Raw genomic sequence first — 25,925 nt, 5'->3', positions numbered from 1 at the left:
GCCACCAGGGAAGCCGTTTTCTTGTTTTTTGAAACAAGTGGTTCTTGCATTTTCTTTGCAGAGCTCTTTGATGCAGAAAACATATGACGTGCAGGAAAAATTCAATGTGTCTATGCCTCACCTAGCCAGTAGACCAGGACTCCCTTGAAGACACATATTTTCTGTGTGTGCGGGCATGCGCACCTAGTTGGTATAACATACAGACCCTGGCGTCAGATGGCCTGGGTTCAAATCTTGACCTCACCTCTTACCGAATCTGTGTCTTGTTTTAGTTATTTCATCTTCTCCACCCTCTGTTTCCTCATCTTTACAAAGATATAATAATAGAACCGACATTATAGCATTTTGGGTGAAGATTCAATGCATTAGAATATGCAGAGTTTATGGCACAGAGCCCTGAATAAATGTTTGTGGTCATTATTGTTTCACGTGGCTTTGTTGTTCATCTTCCCGAAATGCCCTCCTTCCTCATATAAACCTACCAAATTCCTGCTCGTTCTTCCAAACCGACCTTGACTCTCACCTCCTGAGAGGTCGTTCCCATCCCCCCTCTTCTCCTTTGGCTTCCGGAGCACCCCGGCTCGTTCCTCTTTATGGCTCCCTGTGTTGGATTGTGAATTTGAGGGCGTTAAGCCCTCAGAAACGCTCCTGGCACGGAGTAGGGAGGCAACCAGTAAAAGCGTGGAAGAGTAAGTGAGTGTGGAGGAACAGCTCAGTGAATTTTATTCAGTTGATTTCATCAAATGGGAGGAAATGGGTTGAAGCTAATGAGTGGGCAGTTACTCCAACTAATTCAGAGTTTAAGAAGTTGGCACGGAAAAGGCGTGTAATTTTTTTACGTTCCTGTGCCTTTAAGAAAACGAGTCGGCGAGACCCAAAGCAGCAAGGCTGCTAATTAACTCTGATTAGAGAATTTATTCTCAGTACTTTGTAGAGGGATAGATAATTGTAATGTTTGTAGTGAACAAATTACTTATCTCTTTGAGGCATTCCCACTTGGCTAAGCGCTCTTTGATCATGGAGACATATACACACAGGCGATCATGTATTCGTTTTACATATGAAAGCCTTGGGTTCCTTTAATCCTTATGGGGCAGAAAGATTTATCAGTGAAAAACAGATCTGAACCCTCCTGACCTCACCTCCACACAGAAATCCTTAATTCGGGTATAAGGACAGGCTGGAAAGAGCAAATGCTTTTAACTAACGTCAACACACTCCGGCACTCTTTGTAATTAATCAGGGCAGAAAATTTGCAGACAAGAGAGTAACATAGGCCTCTGCAAGTCATATTCCTGTCTAATCAGCAATAGCACACACTTTTTCTTCACTCCGCTTGGCGTTTCAAAAGGACCATCATTTGAAAATGACAACTGCTATTGTTGGGAATCAGTGGAAACTTGGTCAGCCTTTGAAGACCTAGTGTTTGTTGTTGCAGGCAAGGAATGGTAATGCACTTTGGTTTCAATTAGTTATCCCCAATAATTCCCCCCCTAGAAACCACTAAATCCAGGCCTCTTACTGTGACAAAGCCTGTCTCCATTAAATCTATGTATTATTTTATAACAAGAGAGAATAAAAGCATGAAAAAATGATGGCTGAGAATATAAATAAAAAACATGAATATAAGAGTGGGAGTGTAAAAGTGAATGATTTTATTCGAGTGGTGCTTAAAGGGGGTGACCCACATTCCCAGCACGTGTGATTACAGTCCCCACTGTGGTGAGAAGTGGTCAGGCTCTTGCCAGGTTAGAGTCTGTATGTCTTCATCGTTTTCTCATGAGTTGGTAAACCCATTAAAGATGACATCTTAAAAGGAGAGGTGGTTAGCATTTTTAAGTGAATTGGAACACTGGAGAACAGTTCTCATAGTTTTCATTGAGAAGTTAGTTTTAAATGGCTTCCATTACTCAGATCAGGAAAGACAATGAGGCATGGTAGAAAGACTCCACATGAAAGAGCCCCGGATGTTGGTTTTGAGGGCGTTACTTATATTTATATTTTGCACGAGCCTTAGTCTCTTAAAAAAATGAGGGCAAAAATGCCCACTCTCTAGGTTTCTTTGGGGACTAGATGATATTGTGCCCATAAAGAGAACACAGTAGGTACTTAGTGAATGGTAGTGGCTGTTATGTTTTTTATAACCATGAACAGCTCACTTATATTCTAGGTAAGCGGTAGTGTCTATAAGAATAGAAAAGAATACATGCGCCGAAGATGTCAAGGAAATAGGTAGTGTGAAATGAAATGTCTTCTAAAAATTTTCTGTAGAAGGTGGTGATGGTTAAAATATTTAACAACTGGTGTGACATGGGCACCCATCAGAATGGATGAAGGTCACATCTCTGGGGAGTGGGAATCGTGGGGGCCATCTGCGCCAGGCTTCAAGCCTTTGGTTGCTGGATCACATAGAGATGTTGTTTGGGGCAGCTGAGGCAGCTAGAGGCTCTAGAGTGTGGTGAAAAGCCTTGGAGGAAAGGGCTCTTTATCAAACTATTTGGTTTTCATCAGGTACAGAAGTATTTCAATACATAAAAAACCGGTGCAGACTTATCAATGCCTACTGGCTATCAGCCTTGTCTGTAGAGAAACTAATCATGAAAATACTGCTACCCAGGTGCTGTAAGGATCCTGTGACGCGTGCTCCGTTACACTGAAGTACAAGCATAACTCCACGCCGGGCTGGTCGGGGATGGGGGCAGCTTGTGAAGGGTAGGGACCAGGTTCCCAACTTCTGCTTATAATGAGGCCAGCCTGGGACTCAGATCTGACTGTGCTGTGTTTTGCTTTACTGTCAAGTAATCAATCAGAGCTCTGCTGAGCTCTGATTCCCTCATCCGTATGGGGCCCTTCCCAATCCAGAAGCTCATATGATTCGGTCTTGTGGCAGCGCCACCTTCAGGAATCACAGTTTATCGTGCACAGGCACAGGCATTACTGGCATCCGCTGAAGGGCACTGAACGGAGCCCAAATACACAGCCCACGGTTATACTTACTAATCCTGTTTCCTCTTCCAGTCACTCTCCTTTGTACACTTCAGCATCCTTCTCTTAACTGCCCTCGTTGGGGGTCTATGCGTGTGTGTTGTATATGTGTGTACGTGAAGGAAGGCATGCACTGTAGGGAAAGAATCCTTTTCTATCCCACATATGCTCAGCACTTTCTTCTTTCTAGCTCTTTCCTTTCAGCACTTTATCGTTTAACTCAAATTAACCTCTGATGAGCAAGAAAAAGGGGAAGAGGATATTAGGCTGATAATCAAAATATTTTCTTTGGCTAGTGGGTTGAAAAAGGGAGACTGGGCGTGTAACATGGCGCACCCACTTTTGAGAGCTGTGTGACAGTTTCTTGAAAAGGTAAACATTCACATACCCTACGACCCAACAGTGCTACTCCTAGGTATTCACCCAAGAGAAACACAAGCATAGGTTCACACAAACACTTGTATATAAATGTTCATAGAAGCTTTACTAGTAATAGCCCCCAAAATGGAATTAACTCATCAACAGATGAACGGATAAACGAAATGTGGAATATCCATGTAATGGAATACTATTCAGAGAGAAAAAAGGGATGAAATCCTGAGACGTGCTACATGAGAGAAGCTCATGTTGTAGAGGTCTGATGAGAATGGCTACCTACTGTATCATTTCATTTAGGTGACGTGTCCAGAACAAGTGAACTTATATAGCGAGAAATCAGGTTAGTGATTGCCAGAACCTGGGGTTAAGAGAGTTAACTGTAAATGGAGAAGGAGGGAGGATGCTGGGGTGATGAAAGTGTTGCCTGTCACGATGATGGTGATGCTTACCTAGTTGAATAACCTAACCAGGCTCAGCATTTTACGGCATGTAAGTTATAGCTCGTAAAGTTGATCTAGAATATTTGAATAAATAGTGAGTAATGAACCAAAAGTTTAATACTATAGGTTGTTAAGTGAAGCCGTGTATACGTTACCCAGAAAGTGCCTGGAAAGTAGTAGGCTCTCAACCTGTCTTTCCTTCCCTTCCTGTTCCTGCCTGCGTTCCCAGCCCGTCTCCCTTTCTCTGTTCCTCCCTCTTCCCCTTTCCTCCTCCATTCATTCCATATTATTTTCTGCTTGACAGTTCACCAGTGCTAATCTTTGCTAAGGTGTGAATGGCCAATAGGACGTAAATGTGTGGCCGCTCTCCAGGGTCTCTTAGGGAAGAACTCCTGAGTTGGTCTCTCCATGGCCATTGTGAGGGATTGGTCCCTGGGGATAGAATTTTTTTTCTACATAGTAGACTTTGAAAGAGGGCTGTTATTAATTAGCCCAGTGTATTCTTGGCTGGGGAAATGTAACCATTTATTTAGTAGAAAAACAAAGATAAATCTCCAGATAGGCACTCTGCATTAATCAGACAAGTGGAATTTCAGGCTCTCTTTCTCCTGTTGGCTCTTCGTTGCTGTAGGAGAGGGTAGCATTTGTGGAAAGAGCATCACCTCTTAAGTCAAGCAGATCTCCGTTTGAGTCATAACACTGCTTGTTAGCTAAGTGACAGGGCGCTCTTAGCTTTCATTTCTTACTACAAGTTGACATTTGGAAACCAGGCATGAAAGAGCGATATGAGCTAGGCTAAAGGAAGTTCACCGTGAAATGAAGAGAAGTTTCGGTCTCCTGGGTGAAACTGGAAACTCATGACTGGGGCGCTAACTAGTCAGGGGACATACGGTTATACTAAAGGAATAGTATCTGAATCTGTTTGTATTTTTATTTCCTAGTATATTCTTTAGTAAGTATGGTAATACAGACAACAACCAAAAGTGAATTATAGCTAGGTTAGGTAACTATCTGGTTAGTTGCTGTGGGCTAGAACTAAAGATCCAGAAAGTATGTTAAAAATTCTCAAACCCCACAGTCATAAAGCACTACTTTGTTCTTCCAAGTGTGTCTTTACATATATTATTCTCATGATCACAAAGGCTCAGTGAGGAAGGGGTCTAAGGATACCACTCCTCTGTGTTTTAAAGGCAAAGGAACAGGAGCCTTGGTATGTTAAGTGGTTACTCAAGATTCATAGCTGGTTCGTAGAAAAGACTGGCCCAGTTTCCTCATCTTCACTGTGTGCTTTGTCGTTGAGTGACGCTGGCTGTCCCCCCAACAATGCTGTTTTCAGTGTCATCCCTTGTTGTAGTCTTTGCCGTCATCACCTGTGGCCCTTTGGGTAGCGTTGGACGTTACAGTTCCGAGTCGTGCGTTACACATGAGGTCATCTTTGCTTTCAGATGCAGAAACATCTTCATAGGGGTCACACACCAGATCTTCATGGAGGCAGCCTGGTTCAGTGAAAAGTACATGGGGCTTGGGGATAGAGAGACCTGGGTTGACCTCTCTATCCTGATGTTCTCTATTTGTATAATTTTATGCAAGTTTCTTATCGCCACTGAGGCTTCGTTTCCGCATCCTTCAACCAAATTCCCCTGAGGAATGAAATCACATATGCACAATTCCTGGCCTGGAATAATCACCAACAAATGATGACTCACCTTTTCTTCCTCCCTTCCTACGCATTCCTAGCTGGGCTTCACCCTACAAGAAAAGTAATCATCAAGAGAAGGAGGAATGGGGCCAACAGGGAACCGACAGGAACCTGCTTATGCCTTCTCCTCGGGCTCCTTGAGACATCTTTGCAGTTTACTATGGTTAATTTTCTGCCAGTGTTGATAATTTTGAGGAGTTTTTTAAACCCAAGAATAGCTTTCTAATTCTCAAAGGAGAGGCTGAGGTGGAAAATGAGACAACTAGTTTATTTTCAGTTCTCCATCGAAACAGAGGCCTCTGTTCCTTCTTGCTTTGTCTGAGGAAAGGTTTTGCTCTTCTGTTCACATAAAGATCAGAATTTAACCATTGATTTCTCTCCAGGGGGGACGTAGCAGAATTTCTAGAGGGTCTGGCTTGTAAGCATTCATTGTCTCATGAGGTAGAGGGAGCTTTACTTTTACTTTACAGGTGAAGAAACTGCACTTTGAGAAGGGGAAATATCTTGTCCAAGTTCATCCAGGGAGAAACTCGTGTAACCTTCTGGTTCCCTTGAAACTTCTCCTGTAGACTTACTTACTCATTATGATGCAATACTGGGAATAAAAATCCCAGAGGTGACTCTTTACATCATTCAATAAGCCTTTTTAGCAACTTTATCAAAATGGGAACTTATCCATAAAAAAACTATTTAGAATAAGTTTAGAGGCAGGAGTTTTACTTCCTTCAAAGAGTGCTTCCTATACACAGTTAATTTACTTAACAAACCTTTTCCTTCTACGGGAAGGTCCGTGGATGCACTTCCAGAGGACAACGAACCCCTGAAATTAACTACACAACTTTCTGTGCGTTTCCTGCTAAGAGGGTCAGGTAGGTTCTACAGCCCCCAGATTCAGCCAAACATGACCTTCCTTCAAAGTCTGTACTACAGGGTAACAAAGGAATAATCTCTTGAGTATCTTTGGTTTTCAATTAGAGAAACTTCTAGATGTTTTTTATTAGCTAAGCTTAAAGTTGTGTGTGGTCATCAGTGGAAACTGGGAAACATGCAGTGGAAACTCCAATAACTCATCTCCTCTCCTGAAGTTTGGTTGGGCAGCAGAGAAGAATCTAGTAGAACCTTCTGACCTTCCCCGTCCCCCGCTCACTTTCATCCGGGCACCTTGTCCCTAATGGTCAGCAACATATCACTTCCAAGCCCGGCTGCATGACATTACTTCCCCTCTTACTCAGCATTCTCCTTCCTTCCTTCTTTAGGAAGTTTTTCAACGGTAATTTTATATCACAAGTGATTTACTTACATGATGACTTAAAGAATCTTACACTTGAATAATATGTGACTTCAGTGTGTGTGTGTGTGTGTGTGTCTGCGTTTGTCTTATGGACCTCTCTGATGTTCAGACTTGTTCCTGTCTCCTTCCCCAGGAAAATCTTTCTCCAACTTGCCCTGCGCTTTTCAACATGAGAACCAAGGCAACATGATATACTTTGGGAATAGTTAATCCACAATACTTTGGATACCTCATATTTCTATCAGTGGTGATTGGACCTGTGAAAAATAAAGATGGGCCAGACATTTTTTTAGGCTGCCATAGGGATTACGATTCACTTCCTGGCTCCCATCGTTTGCCAGACACCCACTATGTTCAACATGCTAGGAATACGAGAAAAAACTCCACAAGACGTGCCTTTAACCCAGCGACCACGTTCTATGTATACGCGTTGCAAAACAGCCAATTTGGATAGTTTAGGTTTCTCGAGTCTGAAAAGTAATTGACATTTCTTATTTGAAGGTTTTAAAGTGTGAGGAACAGGGCGGCCTGTCTGCTGGTTCTGATGAAAAACCCTTATAAGCTGGAGGTACCGACGAGGAACCTTCCTCCTCAGGAAGCCTTGGCCTCTGAGTGTCTGCCAAGCTCCGCAGAGATCGGGTCTTGTAAACCCTTGCTGCGTCATCCCCGCAGTGTCACCCCAGCTCCCCAGACTGGCATGCCCATTTTCCTTCCCCAGCAACAGCCTGCCAGGAGCACTGCCTCTCTTTGCTGAGCTAGGCGTCTGTTTTCACGCAGGCTTCTGGGAAGAGGCTGGTGACTTGTCACAGGTCCTGTATAAAGTCCAGCAGTCGTGTTCATCTTTCTTCATTAGGTCTTTTGGCCAAAAGGCCTGGTAACCATGGATCAACTTTACCAGGAGAGCATTTCTATTTGCCAAAGTGTGGAAAGTCAACTTCATAGCAGCGGCCTTCACAAAGAAATGGAGCTCTTTCTAACCCGTTAAGCCACTGGAGAGAGATTTTAGGGGGTCGATGTGAGAAGTAGGATGTAGGAGGAAGTTGAAACATGCAAGAAGCTCCCTGACCCAGAACAAGAGCTCTAAACACCCCAGCCAGACACATCCCTTCATTGTCTGGCCCCTGCCTACCTCCCATCTCACCCCTGCCTTCTCCCCTCTTTGCTCTCCAAAGTTCATCCATTCTTAACTACAGTTGTCCCTGGGGGATTCATTCCAGGACCACCCAACCCCATGAACACCAAAATCCACAGATGCTTAAGTCCCTTGTATAAAATGGCGTAATATTTTCGTATAACCTACACACATCCTTCTGTATATTATAAATCATCTCTATGCTATGTAAATAGTTGTAAATACAATGTAAGTAGTTGATGACACATGGCAAATTCAAGTTTTGCTTTTTTGGAACTTTCTGGAATTTTTCCCCAAACCTTCTTGATCCGCAGTTGGTTGAATCTGCAGATGTGGAACTATAGATAGGAAGGCCAACTGTGTGCCCATCACGTGTGCTCTCAGTGCTAGGACTTTGCACGTGTGTTAGCTTTATCTGGACTGTTTCTCTCCTAACTCGTGATTCTCTTTGTATGTTTTCTGTTAGCAGGCCTTCTAGAACCTTTCAGGTGAGATAAATATGCCTCCTCTGTGCTCTCATAACCCTTTGTTCTTCCCCTGTATTCATCCCACCTAAGGTAGTTGCTTATTTTCCCTTGTAAACTCAGCGGAAGAGCCTGTTCTCAGTACAGAATTCAGGACGTGCCTCTTGGGTATGTATGGAAGTATGATAAGATACTAGCAAATATCTTGGGATGTAGAGTCAGAATTTGAACCCTTTTTTCTAGCTGTGTGATCTTGGGTAAGTTACTTAAAGAAGTCTCTAAAACTGCTTCCTTGTTTTTAAAATGGTGATGGCAACCACGATCCTTGTAGGACTGTGGTAAAGATTAAAAGGAAACTTTAGGACGCGATGGATATGTTAATGGCGTAGACTGTGGTGATGGTTTCACGGGTATACATTTATCTCCAAACTCATCAAGTTGTATGCATTAAATATGTACAGCTTTTTGTATGTCAATCATACCTCCATAAAGTGGTTTTAAAAAGATTAAAAGGAGATAATGGGCATAATATAATTGATAGATATTATTCATAAATATTCAAGGTCAATTTGTATGGAATGGGCAACAGCAGTTTTAAAGTGTGTACCTCACCTTCTACAGGGATAAAGGAAACAAGATCCTCAGATGTGGGCATTGTGAAAGCTCATCATAAGTCTTAAAAAGTAAGTTCTTATTTTTCTAAGTATGTACTGAGCATCTTCTGAGGACCCACATACAATGTACATTATCTTGGCACAATTACCTTGCAAGACAGGAGTTAATATCTCCATTCCATACATGAGAAAGAGTTTCAAGGAGAGTGTGTAACTTTCCCAAAGCCATGAAAATTGTAGACTAAGAATTTGGACCCGTGTTCGTCTAGTTTACTGTTTCACAACTGGGTGATACTCACCAGCCCCATCTCGAGGGACCTGTGGCAATATCTGCAGGCAGTTTTCATTATCACAGACTGGGGGAGGAGGTGCTTCTAGTATGTGGGTGAAGGCCAGGGATGCTGCTAAACGTCCTGCAACGTGTATGACAGCCGCCCTCCCACAAAGAATTATCCAGCCTCTAAAGAAGACATGGCACATATACACAATGGAACGTTACTCAGCCATAAGAAGAAACGACATTGAGTTATCTGTAGTGAGGTGGATGGACCTAGGGTCTCTCATACAGAGTGAAGGAAGTCAGAAAGAGAAAGACAAATACCGTATGCTAACACATATATATGGAATGTAAGAAAAAAAGGTTCTGAAGAACCTAAGGGCAGGACAGGAATAAAGATGCAGATGTAGAGAATGGAATTGAGGACACGGGGAGGGGGAAGGGTACGCTGGGACAAAGTGAGAGAGTGGCATGGACATATACACACTACCAAATGTAAAATAGATAGCTAGTGGGAAGCAGCCGCATAGCACAGGGAGATCAGCTCAGTGCTTTGTGACCACCTAGAGGGGTGGGATAGGGAGGGTGGGAGCGAGACGCAAGAGGGAGGAGATATGGGGATATATGTATAGCTCATTCACTTTGTAATAAAGCAGAAAGTAACACACCATTGTAAAGCAACTATACTCCAATAAAGATCTTAAAAAAAAAAAAAAACAGAATTATCCAGCCCCAAGTTTCAATAGTGCTGAGGTTGAGAAACTCTGGTCTGGTTTCACCACATTAAGGTTTTCCTTCTTTCACCCCAGAGATAAAACGTTATTTCATTAGTATGGTGTTGATCGTGTGGTGTCATATAAGAGGGCAACGCCATTTCAGAAAGTTCTCTGTGCCAATAAACTCAAATAACTCTGTGTCTTCTATAAAGGGATGGGATAAAAATGGCCATGTAGACATTTCCACACTGAACAACCCAGTTAGAACTTTGGCCTGCTTATGGTTGAAAAACTCCACACCCAGGAATCTTGGATATGGGAGGGATGTGGAGTGTTGGAAGCAGAAGGAATGCAGACAGAGGTTAGTTCCACCCCCTGCTCTACTTAGTGGCTCATTGTCCTTGGGACATTGCGCAGGATTCGTTTTCTACATCTGCAAAGTGGGGATATTAATTCCTGACTCAAAAAGTTGACGGGAGGATGATGGGACTTAACGCAGTAGAGCGTTCAGCAAAGAATATGGCAGGCATGTCGTAGGTGTTCCATGGTACCCCCAAATGAATATCCTCTCTGAATATGGTTCTTTGCCCATCCTCTGCGTGTAAGTGGCAGAAACTCACTTCATACCCAATGTTGACTTTGAAGACTGCGCTTTTCTACGTCTCCTTGCAACCTTCCCAGCCCTCACCTTTGCCTGATAGGATTGGCACCTCAGGAGTTGATGAGGTACCAAAACCCCCCAAGAGAATGGTCAAATGATCCCTCACTTGGGTAATATTCTCTCACATTCTTTTTCCCACTTACCCCTCATACCCTCTTTTCACCAGCTGCTGAGTGGAAACTTCTCTGGTCACAGTGGGTGGGCAGAGTGGGGCACCTATAGTGAGAAAGGATGCTGAGGACATTTGGTCTCTCTGGTCATCTTCACACTACACCTGGTGGATCTCCTCATTTGTCTTCACATATTGGGTATTCAACTGCAAAATGCCACTTAACCTACACCTCCGACATGATAGAAACTTTGGTAAGCACTGTGTAGGCCTTATCCTATTTTATCATGGTGCCCAACAAGATATTCAATAAATGTTTGTTAAATGAATAATTTATACAATAATCTTATGAAGTCAGAACCACACATCCATATTATACAGCATCTCAGAGAGGCTAAGTAACATGCTTAGGGTCACAGAGGAGCTATGGGGAAGGGCCAGCAGTAGGACCCCAGTTGTCTGACTCCAAAGCCCACATTCTTCAATAGGACAAAGTATCTACGCTTAATGTGTAAGCGATGGCACGCTCTAGCCCGTGCCTATTGGTGGTTGGAGTCATCCCAGTGCTGGCTGTAAGGACATCCCACTTTCTCTGACTTATGAAACCATCTCCTTCATACGTTCACTTATTTAATAGGTATTAATTGAATTTCTACTACATCCCAGGTACTGTAAGAGAAGCACAGTAAAACCTCTGCCCACATATAGTTTACACACCAGTGAGGTAGGAGGTGATGGTCCTTAAAGACAGAAACAAATTATAATAAAGAAATGCTGACCAAAGAGACAAATAAGCTACCCAGGTAGAGAATGAAGGAGGCATGCAGGAAATCTTCACAGAGTAGAGGGTATTTAAACAGAGACTCTAAAGAAAAAGGGGCCAGACACACACAGAGGAAAGTGCCCTGTGAAGACACAGACACACAAAGAGAAGAGAACCACGTACGATGGATCAGAGACTGGAGATATGTAGCTGCAAGCCAAGGAGTGCCAGCCACCACCCGAAGCTAAAAGAGAGAGCATCGTTCTGCCAGCACCTTAATTTTGGACTTCTGGCTCCGGAGCTGTGAGAGAAGACATTTCTGTTGCTTTAACACTGAGTTGGTTGTAGTTTGCTAGGTGTTGGGGCAACCCTCAGGTAAATACAGTAACTCATTATTTGCAGTGATTCTCACAACTGATCGCGATCTATGAAAGCCAAGGACTCCTACTGGTGCATTGACCATCTCTGAGCTTGGAGGGGGCTTCTTCTGAATCCCTGAGCTGGTGACAGGCACAAGAGGGATCCCATATTCTCTTCCACAGTGTTTATACACATTCCACTCTTCCAGAAGGACTCCAGAGTGCTTCTTCCCCAAAGGTGACTTTGCCAGACATCTTGAAGATTGGCCATCCCTCTGTCCTAGTAGCCACATAGGCAGCCGGCAGACCCGTCTTTGCAGCCTGGCCTCAGTGCTGACTATAGCGTGAGCTGAGGGGCTGGGTTATATCTCTCGGCCCAGCAAGAGGCATTCTCAGTGCCTTTGTTGGCCTCACATCTTCTTTCCCTCCAAAAGGGTCATAAGAGGGGGAAAATTGGGGTTCTGCAGACTGCATCCTCTCTGTGGGGTGGTTTGGATTACCCTAACGTGGACCTCAGAAAATTAAGGAAAAAAATAAAGTTTCACTTGCCCCAGAATGCTTCTTTCCTTGAACAAGTGTTCCTCGTTAACTAAATAAGTTTTTTTCCCCCCATCCTGAATGGCAACTGCGTCTTCTTATTAGCGCACTCTTATTAGCGCACAGTTGCTCGTCTAAAGAATTGTTTTAAAGAATTGAAAGGGAATATGTTTCAAGAAGAGTGATGAATTCACTGCTGGCAGGAAAAGAGAGTCTTCTAGGATGCTAATTGCAGGCATGGATTCAGACAGACTTGGGCACTAGCTGTGTGATCTTGAATGAGTTACTTACCTTTCTGAGAGCAATAATTCCTAATTCATAGAGTTCTTTTGAAGATTCAATGAAATCATGTACATAAGGCTCTCAGAAGGGTCTGCCATTCTCAAGCATTTGGTCAAGTACCCCATTATAGATATATGGCAGCCTAGGGAATCATGGTGTTCGCTCAGGAACTGGGACCTGGTGGGACCTAATTAGCATTCGAGATATTTCCCAGGTTGCACTGCCCAAGGATGCACGAGGTACCAGAATGCCTACTGGTGTGCCACGTGGGAGCGTCTGAACTCTGTTTGGGCACCATGAGACACGTAGGATTCGTCTGGATTTCTCTGTCCATTCCCTGCTGCTCTATGAAGCCTCCAGTGTTGTGGAGTCTGAGATATTACCCTACTTGGCCAGGTAACAAGTTAGTCTGTCAAGGTTTCATGGATGTTGGCAGAAAACGTGAAACTCCTGGGTCAGCGACAAAGGGCTTTGTGATTCCTGGCATAGCAACCAGCATGAGCTTCGTGTTTGTGTCATCTCCCCCTGCCCTGGTGCTCGCGGGGCCATGCAAAGGGAGCCGCGTGACACATACGCAAGTTGTAGGGTACGTCACAGAAGAGGAAGCTGATTTTTCCTGCTAGATAGTACGCAGACTGCCCGTTGCTCCCAAGGGAGATATTATCTCTATCTTCCAAATCTGTGTGCTGGGCATCCTTTAGAAGATGGTACATAACAAAGTCGGTCAGTGCCCCTGCTGACGAGAGGTGCAGGGATATGTGAGACTCAGGGAAAATCATCTCCCAACAGCACTGCCTATTCCTGTTCTGTGTTAAAATGATAAAGCACTAGTAGTCGTTTAGAAACTGTCCCCTTGCCACTCTGGTCTCCTCCCTTTTTCTCAGCCCCCTTCCTGCTTTTAATTCGGAGACAGGAGTGTAATGGAAAAAACACACTCCTTGGAACTTAGTGCAGCTGGGGTTACTGGTATTCACACTTTGATCTGCTTCTCTTTCATTATGGAAACTTGGGCAAGTGACTTCTTAGCCCCAAGCCTCAATCTTTTCATCTGTGAAATGGGGATAAGAATGCCTACCTCACAGGGTGTAGAGGTCTGGCGCCTAACAGGTGCTTAAAGAATACTGCCGCTATTTACCACCTACACTGGCATGGAATTGCATTCTTGCCATGGGTCAGTCAAGAGAGGAGTAGACATTTTCTCGTGAGTGCCCCTGTCTCCACAAAGAGGACTCCAGAGTGGAGGCTGGTCTGAGGCTGTGTGAGATATTTTGAACAGAGTTGCACAAACAGAAGCTGGCTTTCCCCACGCTTCCCTCTGGGCTCCCTAAGGAAGAAAGCTCACATGTCATCTTGGTGAGAGGTTCATAGCTGGCCAACCTCTCCTCATCCTGAGGTAGAGCACTTTCTTGTATTTTTATGTGGAGCCCATATCCTCTGACCTGTGTATTCCTTTCCATTTTCCACTTTGCCTCTATTAAGCTAATGCAAAACACCCTCCATCCTCCCACCCTGCTCCTCCCTGGCTTACTTTCTCATCATCTACGCCTCCCCGGGGTCTGCCCCTCAGATTTTCCCCCTTCACTGCCACCTTTACTGTGCGGGCAAGTTATAACTCACTGTCAGCACCTCTCCCACCTTCCTTCCCAGAGATGCTTTGTCTTTCTTCACTCCAAATGGGCCTTGGCCAGCCTTTGGAGGGCCCGACAGGATGGGAGGGAGGGAATCAGACATACTCCTCCATGCCTGGCTCTCAGAAAGTAGGTGGCTGAATTCCTCCGCTGGCCTCATTTCTGTTTTGCCAATTTCTGTTGGTTTTGATTTCTCAGGCAGGGCAGACAGAATAGAGCCTCTGCTCCTTGAGGGGTCCAGAGTCAGGAAGAGTTAGAGGGCTGCTGATGACCGGGGCTCTGATTCTACCCACGTCTTTAGGAGGAGTGGACCCGTCCCATGAGGAGCGCATCTGTTTCCTCAGAATCCGTATTACCGTCTGGCTGGTGACTGCACAAGGAGAGAATGCCACAGCTTCTCATACTGAAATCTCCTTTCTGATGTTTAGCTGGTCGGTAGCGTCAGATCCCTTTTTATGATGACTTCTGAGTACAGGTAGTCGTGGAGAAGGATGTGTCGGTTCATTCAAACAAAACTAATCACCAGTTTATCTATCCATCTATCAATTTATACACCTATCTACCTATTTATCTACCTGCCCATCCCTCCCTCCCTGCCTCCTTCCCTCCAACCATCATATCTATCTGTCTATCTATCTCTCATCTATCTATCTACCATCTGTCTATATGTCTGTATGTCTATCTATCTATCTATCTCTCTGACAGTCTATTTCAGATGACCTAAATATAACTGTGGCATTGAGGATGAATGTCTGTATATTCTGTTCTTTCTTTTTTTTCTGATGAGAAGAATCTGTATGGTTCAAAGTTTTATAGACTTTTAATTAGTTTCCAGCTTCTAGAAAATCCTGGCATTCGTGGCATTTGCTTTTTTGCCACACATGGAATGTCTGTTCTGTGGGTTTCAGATCAACACTGACAAATATTCGTTGGCCATTCAGGGTTTTGGTATTAGAATATTAGGAGTCTCATTCAGAACCTTCTGTTAACTGGAAGCTTTTCTTTTCCACTTAAAGAAGAAAGTTTAATTTTTTGTTTAAGGAAAAAATACAAAGCAGCTCTGAGGTCAGGGTATTTGTCCATTCTTTTGTCAATGAAAGCAGGGAATGGGGTGATGGATGCCACGTCGCTACGTGTTCTCACAAGAAGAGGCAAAGCCAAGACATGCTAGGGGGTGCATGACAACAAGTGGGAAGAGCCACTGCAAAAGGGGGTACAGGAAAAGCAAAGGGCATGCCGGCAGTCCTGAGGGGCCATGACTTTATCAGAACAGTGCTAGGGAGTGAGAGCTGTGTCACGGGGCAGGGTAGAAGGCTCGCCTTCTGAGCAGTGTCAGATTTCATGTATTGAACTAAAGCCGCCTGCAATCCACTTCTCAGTGGCTCTGGAGTGGCCTGAGAGCCTAGGGTGAGCTCAAGTGGCCTCAGTTCCACAAAGAGAAGGGGTGTGAGGGTTGGAGGTGTCTATAGGGATCTACCCTCAGATGCTGCAAAATTGAGAAAGAATTATTTACCTGTGTTCATTGTTCTTTTTGGAATAATATAAGGAGATTTTAAGCCACAAGTGTAGAAACAGAATGTTGACTTACTGAAACACTTGGTTACTTAAAAACTTCCATATGAGATGTCGAGGGGTATTTGTGTACGTTAGGCGTGTTATCTAATCCTATACAATAGCTAGGCACAGCAGCACTTGCCGAAGGGATGAATAACAGGACTAGACTGTAGGTGAAGGTCTCAGTTATTGATCTGCTCTCCTCTTCGGTCCAACAAACTTAGTCGTCTGGGTCATTTTCTAACAGGGGATGAGGTGATCCCTCTAGTCATCCAGGGTCCTTGGTTTGATGTCCCTCCCATTGTCTGTCCTTCCTCCCACCCCTTTTTATTTTATTTATATTTTTATTTATCTCTCCTCAAGAAGGACACAATTATTAGGCCCTATCTTAGTATGGTTGTAAGTTACGGAGTCTGCAGCCTCAGGTGCACTGACTCATTTATAATTGGGAACAAAAGACTTTATCCCCAAGGATTGGATGTCAGGAGACAGAATGGGATAGAAAAACTGAGGATGACCCCTGACCAACAGTCAGCTAGGAACTGAGGCCTCTTCCTGGTTCCCCCCAAATTTATGTCTCCTCTGTCTGCCCTCAGACACTTCTTTGAGTCTCAATTTTCTCACTTACAAAGTATGTTAGTTATATCAAGGTCAGATGGTTTTAGAGAATAAAATGGCAAAAACCAAACAGATCTGTGTAGAAAATACCTGGTATAGTTCTTGGCACGTGATAAATGCTCAAAGTGGTAGTTATTGTTACTGATATTTTTATGATCACAGTCAATATTAGGGACTAGGTTAAAAGGCTAGAAATAATCATGTAGTGAGCCTTTCTAAAATATATTAAATTTTATTTTAAAGCTTTGTAAAAGACAAGTTTTCATTACACTGAAATACATTGGAGATCTCATTTAAAATATGGTTCATCGTAATGTAAGTTTGTGCTTTAAAGATTACAGAGAAACTTGGCAATAAAGCAGAACACTGATAACTGAGTGAAACATCATCAGCCTGGGTGTTCGAACACAGGGAAGCAATCCTAACCAGACAGAGAAATTCACGCTATGGGAACCCGCCTTCTGAATGCGAGGATGCTATTTTCCTCCTTGACTTTCATGTTGGAATTTAAGTTCTTTTGAAGACAGATGTATCCAATTCAGACTGGGGTTCAAAGACCATAACATACGAAATACTCTAAGAGTCAGGGGTGTTCAGGTTTCTAATTTCTGGGTGGACATGTTGGAACTTCTCACCAACTAGAGGATGGCCGAGTACTGCAAACATTCCAGCTGAGATTCAGGCAGCCAGGAGTTCAGCTGGTGTTTACATGAGCCGAAATGAAAAGTCAAGGTGAGTGGGGAATCACTTGAGTGCTAGGGAAGGGCTTCTCTGCTCTTTTATGTGCTCTTCCCAAGTGTTTACTGACCACTGCTGGGTGGTCACCTTGCCCTGTACTCACAGAGGAGACAGCAAGGAAGACTCACAGTCTGCCACTAAGGCACTCACAGTTTAATAAAAGACTCATGTTCACAATGATAATACTCGCTGCACATGCTACTCAAGTACAAAGGGTTACAGAAGCACAGTGTGTGTACCTGCTTAAGTTTTTAGGGATTCAGAGAAGGCTTCTAAAAAGGGGAGTTGTATGGACTGAATATTTGTGTCCCCTCCAGGTACATATGTTGAAGCTCTACCCCCACCCCCAGTGAGATGATATTTGGAGATGAGGACTTTGGGAGGTAATTAGATTTAGATAAGGTCATGAGGGTGGGACCCTCATGATGAGATTAGTGCCCTTCTAAGAAGAGGAAGAGACACCAGAATTTCCTCTCTCTGCCATATGAAATACAGCAAGAAGACTGGCTATCTGCAAGCCAGGAAAAGGACCCTCACCAAGAATCAAATCTGTTGGCACCTTGAGCTTGGACTTCCCAGCCTCCAGAACCGCGAGGAATAAATTTGTGTTGGTTAGGCCACCCAGTCTATGGTATTTTTCTATAGCAGCCTGAGCAGACCAAGACAGGGTAGCATTAGATTTAACTCTTTTAAGGATGCATACAAGCTCAACAAGAAAGAAGGAATGTTTTTAGCAGAGAGAACAACGCATGGAAGGGAGTATGGACAAGCACAGCAGGGAAAACACATCTGACTCATTTTTCCTCATTGTGACTGGACTATATAGTGAGAAAAAAGAGGGATGAAGTAGTACCAGTTGTGAAGGGTTTTTGTGCCAAGCTGAGGAGTTTGACTTCAACTTATGGGCAGATTAGTGGGTTTCATCCAACCATGTCACACCCCTAGTTTACTACTTCTGCACCCTGCGCTTATCTCTCTCATAGTACTTGCAATAGGGTGTGCTGAGGACTAGTTATTTATTTGTCTCTTCCACTAAATAGAGAACTCCTCGAGGTTACAGATTGTGGGGTTTTTTTCCTATTGTGGGGCACGGTTTCAGACAATGCCTAACATGTAGTAGGAGCTCAATAAATAAGTATCCAACAGGTAAACACATTAGGACTTCAAGGAAAGATGACATCTCAACAGGGGCCTGGGTAGAGTTGAGAAGAGAGCTTTCTAGGCAGTGAGAAGAGCAGGCATGATGGCCGTAAAGCTTGTAGTCATGGTGTGTTTGAAGAAGACAGAGAAGACTTATGGTCTCTTCCCATGGTCTATGGGGAGGCTGAAGAGTGGTTTAGAGATATAGGACTTGAATGCCTGTTTGGAAATGCATTGACCTCGAATTCTTCCTCTGCTTCATATGAGTCCCTAACAGCAGACAGTGATAGTGGCAGGTAGCCTCGTAGAGGACCGCCAGTACTCCCCACCTCCTGGTACTCATTCCCACCGAGTGTGGGCAGGACCTATGACTTTCTTCCAACCAACACAATATGGCAAAGGTAGTGGTATGTCACTTCCAAGGTCAGGTTATAAAAGATTGCGATATCTATCTCACATTGTCTTTCTCTGACCTGCGTCCTTGCTTTCATGCCGCAAGCTGCCATGTTGTGAGTTGACCTAGTGGTGAGGCCACACGGCAAGGTCTTGAGGATGACCTCTTGCCAACAGCCAGATAGGAGCTAAGGCCATCCATCCACAATCCTCCTGAACGAAATTCTGTCAACAACCACATGAGCTTGGAAGCCAGTACTTCTCTGGTTGAACTTTCAGATGAGATTCCAGCCCTGGCTCGTGCCTTGATCGCAGTCTTTAAGTGTGAAGCAGAGGGCCCAGCTAAGCTGTGCCTGGATTCTTGATCTATACACACTGTGACATAATAAATGCATGTTGTTGTAAGTCACCTAAGTTGGTGGTAATTTGCTTTGCAGTAGTAGATGACTAACACAGTGATGTTCCACGGTCCACTGAGACAGAAAGGAGTGTGTGGGATGGGAGAGAAGCTTCGGGGTGGCCTAGCCATTCAGCAGCTGCTTCCAGGAGCATTGAGCCTGGCAGGTTTCTGGGTGTGGCTCTGTTGTGATGTTAGCCTAGACCCACTGCAGACAGCTCTGGCTTTGTGGAACTTCGTGGAACTCGGGAAAGAAGCTTCTCCTAGAATGAATCAACCAATCCAAATCTTTGCTCCAACTCTCACGATCTGTAACAGGAACATCTCGTGGGATCTTCTAGCATCACAGTGAAATGGAAGCACCTACTTATATTTCAACCAACATTAGAAAGAACAACTGCTATCAACCCAGCCTAGAGGGTTGAAGCAAGGACTTGGCAGGCCAGACAGAAGGAGAAGTTTAAGAAAAATATCATAGGGCTCATTCAGAAAATCTGTTTTCCACTGACTGTTTTCTTGGGTCTGAAGGAGTCTGAAGATAAACGCTGCAAATAGCAGAGGTCTTTTCCTCTACCTGTTCTGTTCTGTCTCTGAAGTTGAAGGAATCACTCAGGACTCAACTTGCTGTATTGTACGCATTGAACTTGAAAGAAAACCAAAAACCTAGTGAATGACAGGTATTTCTTTTCAATTCACCCGTAATGCACTTCTGAACTCGCCCAAAGTATTGGGATTCTCTCTCCAAATCATGCTTAGTTGATGTCTTAACATTTTAATCAGGGCTTATTTAGCTTTGTAGAGTTTGAATTTTGCTCCAAGTGAAGTGTTTGGCTCCGAAGCTGTCTTTTGGGAGTACTGCAGATGCTGGAGAGCTTTTCTCCAATAACACATACGTAATTGTTTTTATCGCTTTTATATATTGGGGTTCTAGGTAAGATTACATTTGAAAAACAAAAAGACCCTCCAGTAAGAAAATGAAAATAAAACATTTGAAAGTGTTGCCCAAATCACTGAGTTTGAGCACCTGCAAAAGATGCTAGCCCTCTAAGCCATGATAGGGTATACTTAATTTAATATTTAAAATTATAATTATTAATATATTTTATTGAATGCCTATCTTATACCAGGCACCTGGGTGAATTTATTTCGGGCATCAGTGTGTCCTTTATTTCATACAAACGTATTTTAGCCCCTAACAGAGAAGAAAATGGCCTCTGACTAAAAGAAACCAAGGCACCTTGAGCCCTGCTTCTGAAGGGTCTAGTGAAGGGGCAGGTGACACGGAGATCACGATGACTAACAGTCAGGCGCCAGGTGGCCAGGGGCTACCCCCGTTGACTGGAATAATTAAAAGCACCTCCCTTCACTCTTAGAAATATCCCAGTTTGGAAGATAAATTTTATGGTCCCCCCAAGCTAAGGCTAATAGGCCGAAAGCGGTGTGTGTGTGCAAAGAACTGCCTTTCGGTAAAATCATGCACATATTCTGCTTTCACTTAACGTAAACAAACGTTGATCATCAACCTTTATATATTTAATTTACATATTGATAGATTAGGTTAAAATCTAGGAGTTTTACCCTGCCGTAAATTATTGGCAATTTTCGAATTCTCTTGACAAATATATAAAATTAGTCTTGGTTTACCCAGGTCAAGGGAAAATGCTATTTAGTTGACTCACTTCTTCCAGCTCTGACAGTTTCCCAGTTGCCGTGGATAACATTCATCCTTTGGAAAGCATGAGTATGTGCTCTTCTATATGGAGATGATGACTATCATGGATATCTGGGGAGGAAATCTACCACCCACACTGTACTTTCTTTTACTTTCTACTCCTCCAGGAATAATTGTGAATCAGAGAATAGCTATATGGAAATCAGAGCTGAAATAGCCTATAAATCACACGTGTTATCGTTTCCCCAAACTGTGGTTGATTTATGATACACCCTAATGCTTCATTGCTATGGCCACACCATTCTCTTGATATGAAATCACATACTCACACCATCGGGGACCACTTAAAGACTATACAAAGGGAGAAATAAAAACAAAACAGAGTCAAAGTTGGAGATGCTGAGACACATACGGGTTGCAAACACATCCGTGGAAAATCTGGGGGAAGCTGGAAATAAATGTTCACAGCATAGAGAGCAAGGGAGACAACCGTTTGGTCAACACTGGATTATCTAAGCTGATGGAGAATGGAGAGGTTTATACAAATCTTCAAATAATCAAATGCTCGTCTCTAGGTACGAAAATGCCCCTGTGACGTCATCCTCGGGCACTCTAAGCAGAGGAATCGTCAAGATTAGCTGCCAGTCAAAACTGGTAAAGGTTTCCCTTTGGCAGAAAAACGTGTTGGGGGAAAGCTACGAGCATGGCCAGAGAGAGGAAGACTAGAGGAAGTGGGGCTGATTAAGAGTCCTCTTCCATCCTTTTCTAAGCTAGGCATTGGAGATCCGGGGATGAACTTGGGGAACTGCCGCATACCCACGTTCACCCAGATTAAAATTGCAGAGCTGGGATTCAGCTGCCCATATCCATCGGCATTACCCCAAGAACACACTTCCTCTGATGAGTCAGTCTTGAGGCTTGCTCTCAGTGGAATGTCCTTCATTAAAAAAAAAATCTCCAAGTCCCATGTATTCCAGAAACCTGTCTGGGATAATTTTCGAAAATACTGCAACAAACAGAAACAGTCAGTGATGAACTCATGAAGGAAGCTAATGGGAAACCTAATTGTCCTCCTTTTGGGCTGCCATGAATCTTCTCTCCCTCCAGGGCACGTCTGGAATCAGCTAAAATCCATCAGAGCAGCTCGGAGGAATGGGCAGAGCCAGAGAGAGAGAGCGGTCTGGACTGTGCTTACCTCTGCCAGGGCAGCCCTGTCTCTTCCAGCAGCCTGTCTTTTCCAATTGTAAATGATTTTGCTGCTGATTGTTATTGGGAGATGATTCCACACTTGTGGGTCTTCTCCCTTCACATGTTCTGCCACTTAATTTGTTTCATTTTGCCTGGTTACTTGTCATCACTTTGGGAATTGAGCACAATGTCTTGGTCAGATGGACTTGAGTTCAAGTCCTAGCTCTGTCTCTTGTAAGCTGTGATCTAGTTAGCTAATCTTTCTGAGTCTCAATTCTCTCACCGATAAAATGGAGAGAATAATATCTAGATTGTAATGTACTTATGAGAATTGAACAGACATAAATAATCTGGCATATTGCCTGACATATAGTAGACACGTAGTATGACTATGCGTGTGTGTGTGTGTGTGTGTGTGTGTGTGTGTGTGTGTGTGTGTGTATTAGTCAGGGTTCTCCAGAGAAGCAGAACCAATAGTAGGCGTATATTTTCCTTCCTTCCTTCCTTCCTTCCTTCCTTCCTTCCTTCCTTCCTTCCTTCCTTCCTTCTTTTTCTTTCATCATACATCTAATCTATCTAATTAATCTATCATCTATCAATCTAATCTATCCTCTATCTTTCTGCCTATCAAGAGATTTATTTATTTAATTAATTTATTATTATTTTTTTGCGGTACGCGGGCCTCTCACTGCTGTGGCCTCTCCCGTTGCGGAGCACAGGCTCCGGACGCGCAGGCTCAGCGGCCACGGCTCACGGGCCCAGCCGCTCCGCGGCACGTGGGATCCTCCCAGACCAGGGCACGAACCCGTGTCCCCTGCATCGGCAGGCGGACTCTCAACCACTGCGCCACCAGGGAAGCCCCAAGAGATTTATTTTAAGGCGATGGCTCATGCAACTGTGGAAGCTTGATAAATCAAAACCTGCAGGGTAAGCTGGCAGGCTGAAAACCCAGGAAGAGTTGCACTTCTGGTCCAAAGGCAGTCCTGCTGGCAGAATTCCTTCTTACTTGGGGGAAGTCAGCCTTTGTTCTATGAAGGTCTTCAACTTACTGGATGACGCCCACTCCCATCATGGAACGTCATCTGCTTTACTCAAAGGCCATCACTTTAAATTGTTAATCTCACCCAGTAAACACCTTCACAGAAACATCCTGAATAATGTTTGACCGAATATCTGGGCACCATAGCCCAGCCCATCACAGCATGTACCTATTTAAAATTGGGACCTGTGTGGCTCCTTGCATATGCATCAAATAATTATTTGCATCAGATAATTGTAGGCAGCCTAGACTTCCTAATAACTTTTGAGTAGTCACTGGCTTTCTGTGGAAAACAATTTCAGTAACTTTGGCCAGTCATTCCAGACCCCACATTTTGGGTCTTTCAAAATTGATTCCACTGTGGTTGTCCATGCCAACTCTTGAGTTAAGCAAAACTCCTCTCTCCAGCTGACCTGAAGCAAATCTTTTGGAGGAAAAAGAAAAAACAACCAGAAAAATGAACATGTCTAGGCAGAGATAGATGCTGGAGAGAAAGTAAATCCATTCACTTTCCTCAGAGACATGTGCTCACTCTAACACTCTCCACTCTTCATTTTGGCTCTATTGGCATCGTGCCATGGCTTTGATGGCGAGACCACAGAGCTTTGTCAGTTCCTTGAGGTCTACAGGACTTCTCGGAGTGGACAGTGAGCTGTCTGTTCTATTACCACTCTAACCGCATGAAGCATATTTTCCAATCATGGTGGTCTTTGGACCCCCTTGAAATGGGCCTTTTACATATATAAGGATGGGCTCAGTCAAAAGGACTCTTGCACCTTCAGATAAAGTCACTGACATCGCAAACCTATGGTGCGAGCCTGCGTGGATCGTGGGTCTTATTTTCTATAACTTGCCTCTTGGCTTTTGAGACATTAATCTTGGCTTCCTCGCTTGTCTGTCTCAGATTATGGCGTCTCTTGGTGTCACTAAATTATACAAGTCTTTGACCGCACCCTTGAGCTGCCTCCATAAAGGAATATGTTTAAGGGAATGCTGCGCTTCCCTGGCCCTCCCCTACTTATGGTTTTTCACTCTCTTCTTGATGCCAGCAACCATCTTGGAAGATCAAACTGATATGGAATGAGATAGGGCAAGCTAGATAGACAGCTCCTTAGATATTTTAGGTTGCTTTTCGGCAGTTATTCCAGATTGACCACATTTCTATGGATTCCTTTGTGTAGGAGTTTTCCTAAAGAGACCCACCTCCCAAACGTTTTTCTGGGGTAGCCAGTGTTTCTACTTTTTCAGTTTCTTCCATCTCTGTTTTTAGCATACACATGAAGGGAAGGCTTTCTCTCTCATCTCCACATGGCCTCTTATATGTCTGGACCATTTTCCTAAATTGCCTCTGTCTTTCCTACAGGGCTACCTAAAAAACTCTTACTCATCCCATCAAGTTTAGGTCAGATGGATGGAAGGAGCCATGAAGATCTCAGAGGTATCCCAAGGTTTTAGTGCCGGTTTTACCACCAACTTGCTGTGTGACGTAGATCAATTTGCTTGCTTTCTCTGGTTTTTCTCATATGTCAGAATGAAGGTGACTTTCAGTTGATAAGCAAGTCCTTACCTGTTCAAATAATCTGCACTTTCAGGATGCTGCTAGGTTCCTATTGGGCAGGTAACTTCCAAGCAAAGATTCATCCCTTTTTTTTTTAACTTGTTCTTTAAGTTTATTACTGTCTTTATCTGAAAAATCTTCATAGAAATTGTGGTTCGGTTTATTAACTCAGCAGCCCGTTCCTGAGCTCTAAGGAAGCTTGTCTTCTCCTGAGCTACCCGATATTTCTTCTGGGCAAGTGACATTTGGGGACGGTTCCACCTCTTCTTTTCAATTTCTTCCTTAGGCTTCTTCTCATACACTGGATTCTCTCGTATTGCAGCCTGAGCTTTCTCACCCATCTCCTCCATCATGTCTGGAGTTACTTTGTTCTTTATGTATTGAGAGAATTGTTTTCCGTAAACAGCTTCCTCTCCTTCGATCAGGTAACGCATATAATCTGCAACGTTCTGCCCCATGATGTGCTTTCGGTGTACCTCAGCATTGAATTCTTTGCTTTCTGAATCATAACCAGGGAACCATTTGGTACTGTGAGCCTCCATCGACAGCTCCGTTCAGGGCCCCAGAAACTTTATTCCCAGTAGTAGTCCTGGCAAGCCTTGCGTCCAAGTAACAGGTGAAGGCACCAGGTCGACCATCAATGCTTTCCACATTGTGTTCGCCTCCAGTCGCCTCGACTTGGCCTTCATAAATTCTGTCCATGCCAAACCTATTAAGAAGCCTGCGTTCCAGCAGCAGGCCAGTACAAGATGCTTCAGCATAATTTGTCAGGCCAGCCTTCACGCCATACTTCGGGAGTTTGCGAGCACAAGCTGCACAAGCTATCATATCTCCTTGTATACGGGCCTAAGCCATCTGACCCATGTTATCTCAGTTACACGAACTATCATTCTGTATTTGGGTGTGTTGTACTTATTTTTATCTTGGATTACCAGTCGTTTCCAAGCATAGTAGTCAGTTTCTCCCTCTGACCGTCTTCTAAATTTCACTTGGTATCTCTTGAAGTAGGCCTTATTCTTGACAACTTTAACAAACCCCGTCCTGTAGAACAGAGGCCCTAGCCGCCACTGAGCTGCAGAACCAGCACAGCTCCGGGGAGGAAAAAAATAGATGCGTCACTTTTGTATGGTCTCGGCATCCATCAACAAGTCCAGGTCATGCTGTTATACCAGCTGCGGCTCAGGCAGAAGTGTAGCTCTTTCAATGATGTTTATTGCCTGATTCACTGGGAAAAGAAGAACTAAACTCTCAGAATTCCTTCTCTCTGGAATTCACATACCCTATGAAGGCAGC

General features: G+C 43.9%; 1 protein-coding gene across 1 annotated transcript; it reads right to left on the bottom strand.

Moving 5' to 3' along the window:
* Nucleotides 1-5,141: 5,141 nt before the first annotated feature.
* On the bottom strand, nucleotides 5,142-25,486 carry LOC132509180 (large ribosomal subunit protein uL18-like). Its single transcript, XM_060129817.1, is given in 4 exon segments — nucleotides 5,142-5,299; nucleotides 5,510-5,552; nucleotides 24,752-25,166; nucleotides 25,168-25,486. Coding segments are annotated over 4 exon segments (909 nt in total). The 5' UTR covers nucleotides 25,461-25,486.
* Between the last annotated feature and the right edge of the window lie 439 nt (nucleotides 25,487-25,925).

Source organism: Lagenorhynchus albirostris, chromosome 19, assembly GCF_949774975.1.
Source record: "Lagenorhynchus albirostris chromosome 19, mLagAlb1.1, whole genome shotgun sequence".
In the NCBI taxonomy this organism is placed as follows: Eukaryota; Metazoa; Chordata; class Mammalia; order Artiodactyla; family Delphinidae; genus Lagenorhynchus; species Lagenorhynchus albirostris.
This window is presented reverse-complemented; position numbering and strand designations above follow the sequence as displayed.